This window comes from Egretta garzetta, unplaced genomic scaffold (genome assembly GCF_000687185.1).
Source record: "Egretta garzetta isolate BGI_Z169 unplaced genomic scaffold, ASM68718v1 scaffold473, whole genome shotgun sequence".
NCBI classification, from domain to species: Eukaryota; Metazoa; Chordata; class Aves; order Pelecaniformes; family Ardeidae; genus Egretta; species Egretta garzetta.
Window position 1 is genome coordinate 97,202 of NW_009259319.1, and position 16,934 is coordinate 114,135.

The 16,934-nt window shown below is 38.7% G+C and overlaps 1 protein-coding gene across 1 annotated transcript in view; it reads left to right on the plus strand.

The window, feature by feature from the left end:
- The window catches only part of SRFBP1 (serum response factor binding protein 1), a 168,291-nt gene that overhangs the window by 78,504 nt on the left and 72,853 nt on the right, over window positions 1-16,934 (plus strand). Inside the window, exons 3-4 of the mRNA XM_035892092.1 lie at window positions 15,172-15,213; window positions 16,562-16,569. Of these exons, the coding sequence (XP_035747985.1) occupies window positions 15,172-15,213; window positions 16,562-16,569 (50 nt within the window). The remainder of the gene's footprint in view (window positions 1-15,171; window positions 15,214-16,561; window positions 16,570-16,934) is intronic.

Genomic DNA, 16,934 nt, shown 5'->3' on the forward strand with positions numbered 1-16,934 from the left:
CGGGGCAGGGAAATAAGGGAGTACAGAAAGTTGAAATAAGAAACAGATGTTGGGGAAAAAGCGTTGAAACAATATTCAATGTCCCAAGAGCTATTTGTTTCAGCACTCTGAGTACCCCAAGAGTGTCATGAAAATATATTATAACAAAGCATATATCAGTATGGCAATGGAAATGAATCACACATCAGCTTTTAAAAGTAACCTTATAAAGTAAAAAGTACTGAAAACAGTATTCCACATTAAAATAATTCTTTATGAACTAATTAATTTATGATTTGCATAATTAAATTATAACCTAATAATACAGACCTTGGTAATACAATTTTGTAAGTTATTAGCAAATTATGCTGAAATTAAATTCATAGACAAAAACATAACTAATGTGAGAGTTAGCAATGAAAAGTTAACTTTCCAGCAGCTCCAGCAGGAGCTTTTGTGACAACCATGGTTTCAGTACCTGTAAACTAAATGCCATAATATTAACTCGCTAATGACCATGAAGACTTTTCTGAACTGAAAGTCCTATTTTGTTTCAAAAGTTGTAATGTAGACTGACCCAGCTAAGGATACTTATGCACCTTTTTTACCTCTGCAAGCAAGCTAACTGCCCTTTTTAGTTAGATGAACACAGTGACATCTCCAGTGAGGATCTCAAAGCATGTATAGCAGGGCAGCTTTTCTATCGCACTGTTATATATACTTTCTGCTCCATATGATACATGAGTTTGGGAAGAGAACATGCCCAATGGAATACCTGCTCCTTCATTTTCTTCCCTTGCAAGAGGTCTCTGTTACATTATGTTGCATCCAGGTGGTTGGTTAGGGTGTCTAGGGGGTTTTCAAGGGCACCAACCTAATGATTCTATGATTCTGTTCCTCACATGTCTTGTTGAGAACTAGAGATTACAAACATGAGCTGGCGTTCACCTCTGAACCTGCATAACAGTGGCTTGTAGATAGAAGGACCGATTTTACATATTTCAGAAAATCCCAAAGTTCTAACTGTAATTTATTTTTACTTATAAGGAAGTGAATATTAAAGTGGCCTTTAGACAAACCTTGGTGGACTTTTAAAAGTAAAATTTTATATTCCCAAGAAAGCACAGGATTTAAGGATGTATATACAAAACTGCTATCTACCAATATACAAAGCTACACGGTCTTCATGAAAGAAAGCAGTTTTACAACAAAGTCCTTCCCTACTCACAAAGACTGTGAAATATGTCCTTAAAGTCAAGATCATATCTAAGCATTACATTATATGTATATATGTATTTTATACATATGTGCTTATATATTCTATGTAGATATTATATATTCTAAATAAACCAGAGCCTAAATTTTGGAAGAACAGATGTTAAACTTGTAATACTAGAGAATACTTACTTTCAAAACAAAGTAAAAACACCTGACCGGTTCCTCATAACTTTAAATAGTATCAAGAATCTTGTGATTGAATTCAACTTTCAAAAATTACTCCAATACTTTCTGGGTCTCAGGTATTAAACACAGCTAATGATACACAAGTGTGAAGAGCTCTGTTATCTTGAAAAAGGGACCTCTCATGACCTGAACATCTCCACATCTCGCCCCCACTGTCAGTATTTCCCTTGAAGATTCAAAAATAAATAATTCTCTTAAACAGTGTGAACTTTCAGAAAAATAGTGTGAACTTTTAGAAAGCTGTCCCTTCTAGCAGTGCCGAGTCCTTGAATAACTCCAGCTGTAGTCTTAATTTTCTTTCTTATAAATAAAAATAAAAGGATTTCAATATCAACACAACAAAATATGGGACACACATGGTTATAAACACCTAAAAGTCTCCTTCAGTGAGGGAATATTTCCTTCCCAAAAGTGCTTCCAGGTTTTGGTGGTAGAAGACAGGCTATTTATTTGTTAGTGGGCAAAATCTGTAAGAACGGCTGTAATACATGATTAGATCTGACTATTGAGTGATGTCTGAAGGCATTGCTCAGTGATATTAAAAACTGGAGAATTTCTCCTTCCATATCCACCTTAATTAGTGATTGCATAACATAAAGTTACAAACATCAGCTTTATATTTTTACTCTTTCTTGTATGAGAAAGAAAACACATACTGTTCCAATCCATGCGGTGTGCCCCATGGCCATATCATGTGGCTATTTTCACAGGCTACAATTCCTACCATGTAGAATTACCACACATCAGACATGTGATGTAACACCTGCTCACCATACTTTAACAAGCACTTTCATGGATTTGTATTCATAAAGACAGACAGAATTTGGCCAGTACTACTTTAAAATTATTCTAAACTATTTTCTCTCTGCTGACTTAAGCAGACTGAAAATCCATTTGACTGGTGTATCACTAAAAATATGTTACAAAATGTATCTGAACATCCATGTAAATGAATGTTTGTGGGTTTTGGACCACCTACTGATAATAGCCAATAACAAACTCTGTAGGATTTCTTCTTTTAGATGCTTTATCCTAATTGCAAATCAGTCTTCTGAGAGTCATATAAAATAATTTTTTGCAAGATTCATGCATTTTTTCAGCTTTCAAACCATTAGGGGAAGTACTGACTTCTGCTGCTGGTACAATCATTCCACAATGTACTGAAGACATTCAAAATGCATTTAACACTTCTTGCCATTGAACTGACAAACATAACAATGGAAGAGGTGTAGTTACAGAGGCTTTAAATTATATGCTGCATGGATGAGCAAGTCTTAATAAATTATTTGCTGAACAATCCAGCCAACTCAGAGCTATCAAAAAATTTGGGTTAAACTTACTCATTTCAGAGAAGAAAAATGGAGGAATAGAAACCAGAATTCAGAAACCAAGGGAGAAGAGATTGTATCATTTACTCAAAATCCAATGGTTGGGTCTATTTCTACTTCATCCTTCACCAGGGGTACCAGAACAGCTATTTCCTACGATAGTATTCTAAACATCATGTTAGAGTATATTCCAAGGCGGATTTTTTTCTTTTTGAAGTTGCTCCATTAATGTTTTTATTGGGTCAGAGAGACAGAGAAAGTGAGAAAGACTCTAGAACCCACTCCTTTAGGAATATAAGACAGAGAATATAAAAACCTGGGCTCCAGACCTTGCTGTACTGAACAGTAAATTTGCATAACTTCAGAAGGCAGAGAGGAAATCAGTTCATAGAATAGCTTGGAAGTTCATACACAAGAACTGTCAGGACAAACCAAGAGAAACTGCAATTCTTAATGCCTGATCAAATACAAAATTAAGTTGCTATAACAGACTTTATGGAAATATTCAAGTGATTGGAATATTAATGTTATTATTATAATTTAACGGTGTGAGGATTTACTTTCTTGTGCATCAAGGACACATGTTTTCTCTAATGTTCAGGATGCCAATACCTAAAATTTGGTAAAAACAGAAAATGAGAATTTATCGCTCAGTAGTGACAATGTTACAAGAGTAATCTACAGCAGACAATGCAAATCAGGGACCTTAGGTGGAGCAGGCATTTCATGAGTCAATAATAGAATCATCCAAAGCATCACACATGGCAGCAACTGGGGATTTTTAACCATTCAGACATCCACTGTGAAAACAATATAGCAAACCAAAGACTGTACAGCAACTTCTTTGAATAAAGCGATGGTAATTTATTGGTAACTTGTCAATAATTTGTCAGACAATAATAGAAAGAAAGATGTAGCAATAAAACCTTTCCTTTTCTAGATCCTCTTCCAAATGCTATTCTACATAATAGCAAAGATGTGGTTTCAATGGGAAGTGCAAAATTGGTGTAAATGACCACTATTTTAAATTTATAATAAGGTAATTCCAAACTTTTTTCCTTCAAATTTCCAGGTTTGACACTAGGCTGCAAAAATAAATTATTCACACAGCATTTTTCAGGCTATGTGTGCAAGGTGAATCTCCTCATTCCTTTTGCTGTACTTGCATAGTCCATGGAGGCTCATGTATTACTTTAATGACTGTATAATCATTCAAAAAGCAATGTGGAAATTGGCTTCTGGTCTTTTTCACCCATTTTTCATTTTAATGGTATCATAAACAAACACATCATCTCTAAAAGAAATACCTCCTAGAGGTAGTAGAAGAATTCCCAGTGGTCAGATCATTATAATGAGACTAACCTTCTGCCCCTCCCAAACCACTCAGGACTCTAGAGTAATCTTAATTAGTGAGCTTTAACAAGAGACTTGAAATTAATTTATGTAAAAAAGGTCTGGCTAAGTGGATGAATTACTTACATGAGCTGAAGCCAAACACTTTATGTGTGAAGCCTACACACAAGGGTGCTTATGTGCTGCACATTTCAGCTATACTGATTTCAGCCTAGACTGTCTCAGTTTAGCTGTGCTCAGCAATGAGTTTTTGCCAGTTTGGAACTTCCAGCAGCCCTGCAATTGGCTTACTTGACCCTCACATAAATTAAAGCATCCTGATAGCCTGCCACCAGTAACTGCAGAGAACAACTCAGTGGCTAAGGACTACCCTGACCTTGCTTCCTTTCCCCAGAAGCTTCCATGTCAGGATGAGGAGTATGATCAGAAACCATTAGCATTCTTTACCCCTCTAGAAGTTATGCAGAGAAGTCGTATGGAGGCTGAGGTACCAACTTGCTATCTACTTTCCAAAACTATTGCATTGCACAACAGTTGTGTGGAGTCAGGCCTTTCACCTATGAATAAATTAATGAGGAATGAGGAGAAAGACTGACATAACCTTCCTTCGGAAACCAGTGGTTAAAATTTTGTTAATGCAGAAGACAGGCCAGGAAGCTGAAAAACAGAAACCAAATTTATTTCCTTGGCTTGATCACAAGCTTGAGCAAGAACTTTGAGTAAGCCACTTAGGATCTTAACAAGTAAAATTCTTAAATCCTGAGCAGTCTGAAAAGACTTTCTTAACATGTGTGTTACAGCTTTCTTTCTCTCTAAAATTGTCCCAGAGGTGAGTATGCATCATTGGACAGCAAGAAATCAGAAAATGTGAAATCGTTTCACAGGATTTCTTACTCATATATTCATTTGAAAATTGTTCTTGAAAGATGCTTCTGTCTGATTGGAACAAACTGAATATACTTGTTCATTTTCCAGGCATGACTGCCATGAATGGAAGAATTGCAATCAGGTATTAATCAAGATACTATTACAGGCTATGGGGATTTTGTATGTTCATTGGCAGGGAACCAGACAAGATTACTATGTGCATGCATTTTTTCATAAAATTACTGCTATTCATTCAGAGCCTTGTATCACCACAACTGCCATGCACATATGGATATTCACTTATGGTGACCATTTTCAGGAGAACTCATATGCATATTTACTTACTGTATCAAGGCAGTCATCACTTTCCAAAACTAAGAAAAAAACAAGAGCCTACAACCAGTCCCAAAATATTGTGACTGAACAATTGCCTGCCACTGTTGTCAATGCTTTTGGGATTCTTCTGTTGCAACAGAAGCAAGAGAGGCCAAGTAATTCACTTAGCTCCTCTCCTGTTCTATTTGTTTCAAAATAAACAAAATCTGAGCAGAGCTGTGCCTGCACTAACTCAGCTGTGCAGATGCTGCTGCACCAGCCTTATGAAGACCTTGTGAATCAGTTCCTGTAAATTTTTCTCAGTAATACAAAAGACTTTTCTATTTATTCTCCCATGTAGTATCAAAACATAGTCACAGGTCCATGGTGCATGCGTGCGCACACACAGAGGAGTCAAACAGTGATAAAAAAGAAACGCAGATGTATGATAACTTATTTATTAGCAGGCTTAACAAATTTGTTAATGCTACAAAATCAAGAAAAAAGCAAATAAGAAATTAGAATATTCTTTCTACAGTTATTATAAATCGAAATGCAGAGGTTAATAAAATTTCTGGAGTGCTAGGTGAAAACTTCAATACATTTGCAAGAGAAAATGAAAAAAACCCAAAAAACAGACGTTACTACTTACACATTCTGTTTCACAGCTTATTACATCAAAGACAGGCTTTTATTACAGAAATGAAAGATAGACCAAGTGAGAACCAAGACCAGATGTATGTAATTTAGGCAATTTGCAAAAAGACAGGAAGAAAAATCAAGAAATCCCTGACAATCACCAGGTGGAGCCTGTACTCAGACTACTCTTCAAGGGATTGAAAAGCCAGGCCCAATTTGGAGAGTGTGAAGAAAATGGTGGCAGGTGCCCGAACTATTTATGTAGTAATACTGCCCACGAGTCGTACATATTCTAGCATATTCCTCCACTCACTTGCTGCAGAAAGGAAATTCCACCTTCTTAGAAAATCACATCAGGAAATGAAAAATCAGAAATAGGAATGCATCCTCTTTTCTCCGAATAATTCAGGTCTCTTGACTAATGTCTCTACTATTCTAGCAGAAAGCCAGATGACCAAAACACTAGATTCTACCACTGATGTGTTCCCCCAAGATATGACATTGAAGTTGCTCAAAAAACCCCAAGGAACTGACACTTGCATCATAAACACTGATCAGTTAGGATCAGTGCATAGAACCTTCTTTCCATCACTTACCTGTGCTCTGTTTCAGAATAGAAAAGTAAACACCCAAAACTTACTTATACCCTCGGTTTTGTTATTACTATCAGTTTGTGCCCACTGCCTCTTCTCCTATCAGTGGGCACCACTACTTCCATCAGGTATTTATACACATTGATAAGATCCCCCTGAGCCTTCTCAGGGCTGAACAGTCACAGCTCCCTCACTTGCTCCTTGATGCTTTAGTCCCATAGTCATGCTCATGACCCTGCACTTGACTTCATCCAGGATGTCTGTATCTTGCACTAGGGAGCCCAGAACTGGACCCAGCACTTCAGATGGCTCTCACCAGGTCTGAGTACAGGGGAAGGATCACCAGTCGCAACCTACTGGCAATGCCTTTCCTAATGTAACCCAGGAGAGTGCTGGCCGCCTTTGCCATGACGGTGCATTGCTTGCTCATGGTCAGCTAGTGTCCACCAGGACACCAAGGTCCCTTCCTATAAAGTTGCTATCCAACGCCCAGCACAGATGGGGGCAGGGGTTTACTGCTACCCAGGGGCAGGACTTGACATTTTCCTTTATTAAACTTCATGACCTTTCCTCTCTGACCATTTCTCCAACTTGCCCACGGCCCTCTGAACGGCAGTACACCCATCTGCCATTCTCTTCCCAATTTTTTATCTCCCACAAACCTGTTGAGCACGTGTTCTGTCCTATCCTTAGCGAAGATGCTAAATACTATTGACCCCAGTATTGAACTCTGCAGTACACCACCAGTTACTGGCCTCCAGTTAGGTGGTCTTTGTGCTGCTATCAAAGCCCTTTTTGCTCAGATGTCCAGACAGTTCCTTTACCTAGTCCCTGCTACATAGGTTTGTCTGTGAGGATGCTATGGCATATGGCATCAGAAGCTTCACTGAAGTAGAGATCAACAGCCACTGCTCATCTCGCCCACCAAGCCAGTCACCCCACCACAGGCGGCCATGAGTTTAGTCAAACGTGGTTTCCCCATTGTGAATCTATGCTGATTATGCCCAATCAGCTGCTGGTCCATTACATTTTTGTAAATGGTTTCCAGTGTTATTTGCTCTCTTCATCACCTCAGCAACTGAGGAGAGGCTGCCTGGCCTGCATTACCCCTGATTTTCCATCTTGCCTTCCCTGAAAGAAGCTGTGTAGTGTGGGGAAGTTGTGCTTTGTGAAGGGGATGGGGTGTGTGAATTCATCTGGAAGGGCGTCTTTGTCTTTGTATTAGAAACAGTGTATCCAGCAGGAGGAATAGGGCAGTGATCATGCCCCTGTACTCAGCACTGGTCAGGCTGCACCTCAAATCCTGTGTTCAGTTTTGGGCGCCTCAACCACAGGAAAGACATTGAGGTGCCAGAGTGTGTCCAGAGAAGGGCAACAAAGCTGATGAGGGGTCTGGAGCACAAGTCTTGCAAGGAGAGGCTGAGGGAACAGGGGTTGTTTAGCCTGGAGAAGAGGAGGCTGAGGGGAGACCTTATCATCCTCTACAACTGCCTGACAGGTCTCTCTACAACTGCCTGAGGTGGGTGTCAGTCTCTCCTAAGTAGCAAGTGACAGGACCAGAGGAAATGCCTCCAGCTGTGCCAGGGGAGCTTCAGATTAGATATTAGGAAAAATCTCTTCACCAAAAGGGTTGGTTACCAAGCACTGGAACGGGTTGCCGAGGGAAGTGGTTGATTTACCACCCCTGGAAGTATTTAAATGATATGGTGCGTAGGGACATGGTTTAGTGGTGGGATTTGGCAGTGTTATGTTTATGATTGGACTCGATAATCTTAAGGGTCTTTTGCAACCTAAATGATTCTGAGATTCTATTAATTACCTAGAGAACAAAGCTCAAAACTAAAAAAAATAATACTGCCTACCACAGGGGTCACTTAGCTGTATTGAGAATCTATGCTCCAATGTTCATGAATCCCAGAGCAGTTCTCTCTTTGTGACATTAAAAAGGGGTTTTTTTCCATAGCTAGAAATTTCTGAAAGATTATTTTTAAAACAATGCTATGGTTTTGGATTCTGCCAGTAATACTGAAAGTGAGTTAAATTTTCAGTGAGTTTGTTAATGTATTATTTTGCTAGATTTTCAAAACCACCCAAATCCCAAAGAAAATTATAACCAAAAGATTTGGTTATCTCACAAATTAGAAGTGGAACAGATTAAGAAATACAAGTTGTTTATTGCTAGAAATTTTGCATATAATTTCCCATGAATAATTAATTTTTTCAGTGAAAATACATCAGAAGTGAAGCATGTAATCAGAACCATAAATTTCCTGGAAGCTCAAAAAAAGGAATATCTGTGTCTGTATAGCATAAATATTACAGCAGTGATTCTCTCATCACCACTTTCATACCAAAACCACTTCTCTTCAAACTGAATATAGAAGCTAGTGTATAGCCACTGATGTTACTTTGAAATATTGCTGTAATAGAGAAAAGATGTATTTGAAGTTAAATATATATATATATATTAAGTCTTCAGAATTCAGGAAATTATATCCAGTTTTTACTGTTTTCACAGCAAACATTCAACAATTGCTTTGACATTGTAAAGACAGCAGGTTTTTTTCCATTATTTTGTGGCTTGAAAGCTCAGTAAGTTTAATTTTGCCAATGGATCACATGTTACATAAACTCTGGGCATATCACATAATGTTCTCTTTTGCAATGATACAGAGTGCTTTTAAATGAAACCTTTTTTGCTGGTTTGACAACCTTGTAAATTAAGAAGATTTACTCATTTTTCATCTGTATTTTTCAACTCCATTTATAATAACCTCAAAACACGGTTCTGCTAACACTGCTGCAGTTACAGATTCATCAGTCAAAATTTCCACTACATTTCTTCTTACTCTCAAAGCTACATCATAAAATTGTGTTTAGGTATTGACATTAGCTTCAGATTGCTTTCTAAGACTAATTGTAAACTATGTCTAAGCCAGGACCACATAAAAATAATTTTAAAGCATAGGTTTTTTGTTCCTTTAAGTTTTATAAAACAAAAAGCAGCCTGTTCTATAAACTGTGTTTTGAAGAGAGATTATCCAAAATTTAGTTTTAACCTTTTGCTCATTTTAATGGAAGAATAATTTCTTTCATCTTTGCATTCATCTTTAAAAACTTGTTACTACAAATGAGTACACATTGATTGGACTCACGTCCTTACAAGTTGAACTTACTGCTCTGAAGTTGCTAGAATCCATCTGTTATATTGTATGTATCTTTAAATTGACCAGTAATGTACCTTCCCATTCAGAGTTGTACAAGATGGCCAGGCAAAGACATATAAGGGCAGTTTATGAAATATGTACGGGAACATAAAATACAGTATGCACCTAATACTCTAACTTTTACTCATGTTCTTAGCAACCCAAACTTTTTAGAACCTCATTTAGTTCTGTAAGTGATGATGCTCATTACACAAGTGCCAGCAGCTGTTTCTTTAAAGCCAGAATGGTGATAGAAAATGTGGTTGTTCCAAGAACTACTGTGAATAACTAATTACTTTATGAAGACTTACAGTGCATTCTAGACCTTTGTTTACATTTTGCTGATTTTCTTTGAAAAAAATGGGAATTTTTTTTCTAGTATAAATTTACTTTACTTTGAGAACAGGATATAATGAAACAATCTGTTTAAGCAGCTTAGGTTAAAACACAACAATCCTTTGTACATTCTGGCAAAAACAACTGCTAATTAGTAGACTGAAAGAAATTCAGAGAACTTACACTGTTACAAATTTGTTCTTGTATATCTTTTATCTTTCTCGAAATATCAAAATTATCATTAGTATCAACACTGAAACAGGTTTCTCATTAATCACCACCTAGCACCTATTGTGCAAATACGTAATTCCAAATAAGTACTCTTCCAAAGTCTGATGATGAAAAACTAATAATTTGAGTTACCAAATGAAGGCTTCACTTGAAAAGCAAGCAGGCTCCACCAGAGAGCTGGTCTGTGGAGCTTGATGAGTTCCTTTGACTCCACTCATCTGAGGGAGGAATCCTGGCTGAATTCTGCTCAGCTCCACAGACTTCTCTCCTAGTAGTTTTAAAGGGGAAAGAAAAGAGAGAGCAAGCTAATAAATAGGCAGATGCCCCTTGTAATACACTATTGAGCCCTCGTCCTCCAACTGCTTTTTTACATGAAACCTGATGAAAGATGACACTGACTTTTAATTACCATGAGGAGTACTCAAGAAATATCTGGAGTAAATCACATCTGGTTTTGATTTCAGACTTAGGTAGACAATAAATATCAACTACACTTTTCACATTTTTGAGCTTCTCTTCACAACTACAATGATATCCATGCCAAGATTCATCCTACTTAACTAATCTTTAATAGAGGCATTTAAGTTAAGAATCTAATCACCCTAGACTTCTATTATCCTCAGCAGCACGATCTTAGATAAGCTGAAGGGAATAGAAGGAACAATTAATGTTGATTTGACTCCTGATTAAACATCCTATTATAAGCCTGTTGGGCATGATGAACTTTGTCCTTCAGACTTTTCTATACAGAAAATTTATGCTTAGAAAATTTAAATTTGGGAGTAAAATAATTTCTGAATTGTCAGAGTACAATTAAACCATGATGCTTGGCTTTATATTTTCACATAAGTAACCAACATTATTCTGTGGATGCTAAATTATCTTCCATTTTAGCCAAGAAGTCTCTTATCTACTTGCTTATTCACACCTCTACATTTGCACTAGTGACCTCATGCTAATCCTGATCCCACTTGCTTTCAATTTCATACTATAATTTATCCTTTCCTCGCCCACTCATTCTCTGCAGCTTTTTCTTTACAATAGTCAGCAGACAGCCACATTAATCCCATCAGTCATCCCAGCTACTATCCCATACACCCCTTCCCCGTCCATCTCCAAGCTCCATCGCCCAATTCCAAATTCCATTCCAGGGACTTGGTACAAGAACTCATGCTATATAGCTTTCACCCTAGACACCATATACACTCTAGTCAATCTTTTACTATGAATTCAGAACAATCTCCCTCTGAGCACCTCAGGCCCGTTTCTCCACCCTCATCTCCCCCAGCATGTCAGTTGTTTGTGCACTGTGACAAAAGACCCACTGCTAATCTCGATAATGTATGCTCAGGCAACTTCTGCTCTTTAGAGTGCTTTTGCAGCTTAATTTTCAAGTTATTCTCCTGCCAGGGAATGGAGAGATCTCAGTCTTTTGTCCTTTTCTCCCCCTGAATCTTCCCTTTGAGTAATTTTTCGGCTATCACAAATTCAGCAGTCATCTCTGGACAGAAACATACAGATGTAGCTTTCTACTTCAAACCTGCCCCTCAGTCAAACTCATGTTTCAGCCTGTCTTCCTGCTATCTTGTCAGGTCTAATCATCAACTAGGCTACTACCCTAATTTTACCCTCCAGCCATTTCTCCCGCGTCCTTCCTGAACCAACAATGACAGCCGCGCCATCCTTTCAATAGATGTATACTGGGCATCAGAGCCCATATACCGGGCCTTGAATATTCAGGGCTGTTTGTTGTCTAAGGCATAATGACTTTGCCTCCAGTATAGAGTCTTTCCTATCCACTAGTGGAGCCAGTACACTCATCCGCATTTCTGTTACCACTTTTTGTGTTACAATTATTGCCACATCGTAGTCCATGGCCTTGACTAAGTTCTGTGCCTTTGCACTGTATGCATAGATGATCTCCCTTCACCTTACCACCCTTCTCCTTGCAGCCTTCCTTATGCATTAAATACAAGCTTCTTATCTTCACTTTCAAGATCTTAATATTCTCTCCCAGACACTACTGGAGCCAACAAAGAACTGTGTACATTTATCATGGTGAGGTGAGGGAGCAAGCGGCGTCAAACCTGAGCTCTGCCTCTCAGGGCTGCTCATGAGCACGAGAAACAGTGCCATAAAGGTCATCTTCACATGGCTTCTGGACAGCTCAGAGCAAAACAAGCCTGAGTCTGCTTTGAATATGAGCAAATGGTATTTGGAATGGGAGACCAGCACTTTTGCGTCCGCCCATGCTGTATTGTGTATTTACAAGGTAGTATGGAAAGGAGGGCAAAGATAGACTAAAATGGCAATAAACTAGGAAATGCAGGAAGGCAATAATCCTTTGCAGAAAACCAACTATTATATACTCTTTCTCTGTAAGTTGTCAAACTGCTTTTATACTTTGAAGAATCTCATATTATTCGAAAAAGCACATTTAATATTTTTTGAAATATGCCTTTTACTGTCTTAGAAACATTAATAAAATGCTGGCACCTTTCTCTGAAGAATTTTGGTCTGTGCCTTTGCGATTATTGCCACTGTTCCTGAATAGCTTTTAACAGCCATTTCAGTTGGATACATTGACAGAATCCACTGCTTGCAAAGCAGCTGTAAAAACTGCTATGCAAGCAAAGTTACTCCTCTGGTGGAGTGTTTCTAGATTCTCATGCGTTTAATATTTTAAACTTTTACAAAGCCTTAGCCCATAATAAAAATAAATAAATAAAATATGCTTAACATGTGAAATGCTTTCCATTTAAGTTTCTCGTCTAATATTCTCAACACACAGAATCTGCTATGCTGCTATGAGCCCACTTACAGCTGGATCTTACCCCAGTCAAGCCAACACGCCACAAAATGCTGGTGTCGTTATTTCCATAAGGGTGTCTTTTGTGAATGCCATGTAGTTGCTGTAATATGGGTGACTTAATGATATTAATTCACACCAAAAATCCAGTGGACATGCTCTTCAGAAAAAGATGTCAGAAAATGCAGCTGGCCTTGTTTTTAAAACATTAACAAGCCATATGTAGTGAACCTGGTTAGTAATTTATTATCATACTGAAACGTGAATTCTTATTTGCCTAAGAAAAAGACTGAAAAATTTTATTTACAAATGCCTTGGTAGTCTATAAAAATGTTTTATGAAACGAGTTTTTCTAATTCTTAAGACAGAATCGAAAAATTGGCTCTTGTTATTGCAGACTTATTTTTCTTATTACTTTCTTCACTGCTAAAAAATTTTGTGTCTTCATACACGCTTACCAGCTACAGCCTTTCTTATGTGCACACTAGAACATGCTCTTTAGTGAAATTCACTGTGTTTCAATCTGAAGTGATCACATCCCTCTATTACTAACTTTGAGATTGCTTCCTACTTAGAATCCATTCAACATTCAGCCATACAGTGAGCACTTAAAACCCAAAAAGATTTCTGAATTTAATGAATATTTGAATGTGTATGAAAAACAGGACCTGGAAAGATGATCTTGTGGTGAATTCCAACCTGAGACATTAAGTTTGAACATGTAACACATATTGTTTCCTCTGCAACCCATCATAAATCATTTAATTCCTGTATCCTACATTTTCCTTTTGTAAGAAGCAGTTTCAGTAGTTCACCTGACCACATCTGTTGGTTGTTGTGTGATGCTGAAATTTTCTCACCACACATATGTAGAGAGCCAAGTAAAACCAGGATCCTCATGTCAGCTAGATGTTGTTTTATTATAATTTAAAAAAAAAAATACAATTTCCAATAAAAGAAAGGGAGCAAGCCCAGAACAGATGCCTTGGTATCAGTAAAAAGAAACTCCTCTGGGAAAAGTCAAGAGCACAGGCTGCTACACAGGAAACTACAAGATGCAGAACACCTTCTGGTTTTGTGGTCCTCAACGTCTAGCTAATATTATTGGCACTTTCATGCTCTGAAACTTCTTAAATTCTTAAATGTGGTTCACAAACCATGAGCAATTAATTAAAATTGCTACAATGTTCTTCTTGTAATTTCCAATACAAAACACACTTAATGTGTATTTCACTGCATCCGTACTGTGCATACGAGTGCAAGTATCTGCAATAATCACAAATTTCAGTAAGTACTCCAAAAATATTACTTATATGCATGGCCTCTGGGATCAAGCCCAGACGTAGCTGCAAGATGGTCTGCACAAGCTGCCACCACATCACATAAGCCTGGAGAGTGCAAAGTTAAAGGGAGGGAAATGGGACCCAGTCATAACCCCCTTTTTTCCTTAAATACCTTACCACTCTGACCCCCCTGTATTGTTCTGCCACGTGCTATGTCCTACAAATACGTGCTGCCCTGCCACATGCACACACAGGCAGCTGTTCTCAAAGTAGAGAAGATGGTCCAGAAAAACGCATCCAAACACCAGGAAAGCATGCCAAGATATCTGAGTGAAATACTGACACGAAAGGAAGAAAGGTCAGAACAAAGCATCAAAGTATGAAAGTGTTATGTAGGGCAATGCCTCAAAGCATCCTGACTGTGACAAGCTGACAAGAAAATCCTGACTTAGAATGAATTTAAGTCAAAAAATAGTATGACAAAGAGCCAATGAACCAGCTGTGAGGCACAGCAATTCTAAACTCTGGAAGGCCACTCAGATTTAAAAGGATGAAAGCAACAAAAATACATGTTCTCATCAGTGAGTGACCGAGTAACAAGAAAACAAAACTGCTGGATGAAGAAAGGCCAGAAGTATGTCATCAGGGTCTACGAGAAACTTCCAGAGCAAGTTATTTCAGTGTCCAGAGGAAATGGAAAGGAAAACTGAAGCTATGATCCACTAGGCTACACAGACATGGAACAACTCTTAAGCAATGTGAGGCCAGGCTGGCACTGGTTGGGGTCACAGAACTGCAGCTGGCTCCCTGGTCCCGCTTTTGTCTTTCTCTTTGCTAAGGTGCACAATGGAATTTAAGGCTGGGACACCTCGGGTATAGTTTTGCATGGAAGATCAAGACAAAGGGAAGCACCTCTTTATTTTCCTTGGAATATCTTTCCTTATTGAGTTTATGATTCCAGTTTTACACTCAGTACTTACAAATCCAATCTAGATATGAGATCATTTTCTTTCATTTTTAAAAACATATTGACGGTATTGAGTGCATCACATCCAAGGCTGCTTTATATGCAGACATAATCAAATGCAGCTACTTCTCACGCAGAACACCATCGCTGGTTGCTGCCAGTGGGACTAAAAAGCAAGGAATACTCGTATGATCGTCGGCTGACTTTAGGAAGGCTGGATATAACTGCCAGTCAGAATTTTTTCCGAAACAGCAGCTGTTGTAAGTACCCCTCACCTGCAGTTAGAGCCAAAGCATTCTCGGCAACTATACGTTTAACCTCAAAATCAGCTCCTGTTGGAACAAAAAACCCTTACTACAAAAAAACCCTTTCTACATTATGAAGGGATGGGTTCAAAGTAGTTTCAGTTGGGTCTTTCTTGACCCAAATGAAACCTAGAGTGTTACTGAACCATTTTCTGAAACATGCTAAATGGAACTCTAAAGTTTTACTTTGAAGGAATAGCCTGGCCTGTCCCCACTTGCAGGTAAGACTTGATAAAAATCACAGCCAGGGGTGGTTTACCTGCAGATCACTTACAGGAGGTGCCTGAGCACCTGTCAGAAATCAAACTTTAAAATATAACATGATGTAAATGATAGATCCTGCTGACAAAATGCATCACAGAGACAGCTGACAACAGTTCTATTCGTTTAAATAATGCAGACTTCAAAGCAGAAGAATTCCAGGCACAACAGTGCCATCCAGAGGCCAGCAAGTTGCTGGTGAACGTCCAAAGAATTTCCTGAAACTGGTTTGACTCATATAAACAAACAGGGTTTCTGTTTAAAACAATTTCCCCAGGTATTTTCAAATATCATCTCAGTTCTTTTGAACACTGCACCAGATAAACAGTAACGTGAAACAGTAACTGATTCATTCTTTAGACACGCTAAAACTTGCTTGCATTTAGGCATGGGTTTTGCAAGAGTCCTGTTTCAGTAACAGAAGAATATCTGTAACAATTTAAATCCACAATTCCTTCTAGCACAATAAACTGGAAATAATGAGGAAACGTTCTGATGAAACTCTGCCAAACTTTTCAGGCTGAGACCTCGCAAAGTCCAAAACCTCGCCAAGTCCAAAACACACGCTCAGCCCCACTTCACTATGGCTACTTAGAATGAATTGTGTGTATAAAATTTTACAGAGCTAAACCTTCAGACGACTTTAATTTCTGCACAGCCCATGCTCTGCCTTCTGCACAAATGGAAAAAGCAAGCTGAAAATTTTCAGGCAGTTTGCAAGCAGAGGCTGGCTTTTGCTAGTTCCATAGCGGCAGCAACAAGACGAGGAAAGCAAGAATCCCAGGTTATTTCTGAAGACTCTGAACTGTTCGGAGGGGGGCAGCTGTCTCTCTAGTGCACGGATTTAGAGGTGCACATCTCTCCGGGCCCCTGGTTCAGGCAGCTGGTGACGCAACGCAGCAGCACAGAGGGCCCGGCGCGGGGGAGGAGGCCGGCTCTGCCCTCGCGCGAGGCGAGCTCCTCCCGCAGCGCTGCCCCTCGGGCCGCCCGGCCTCGCC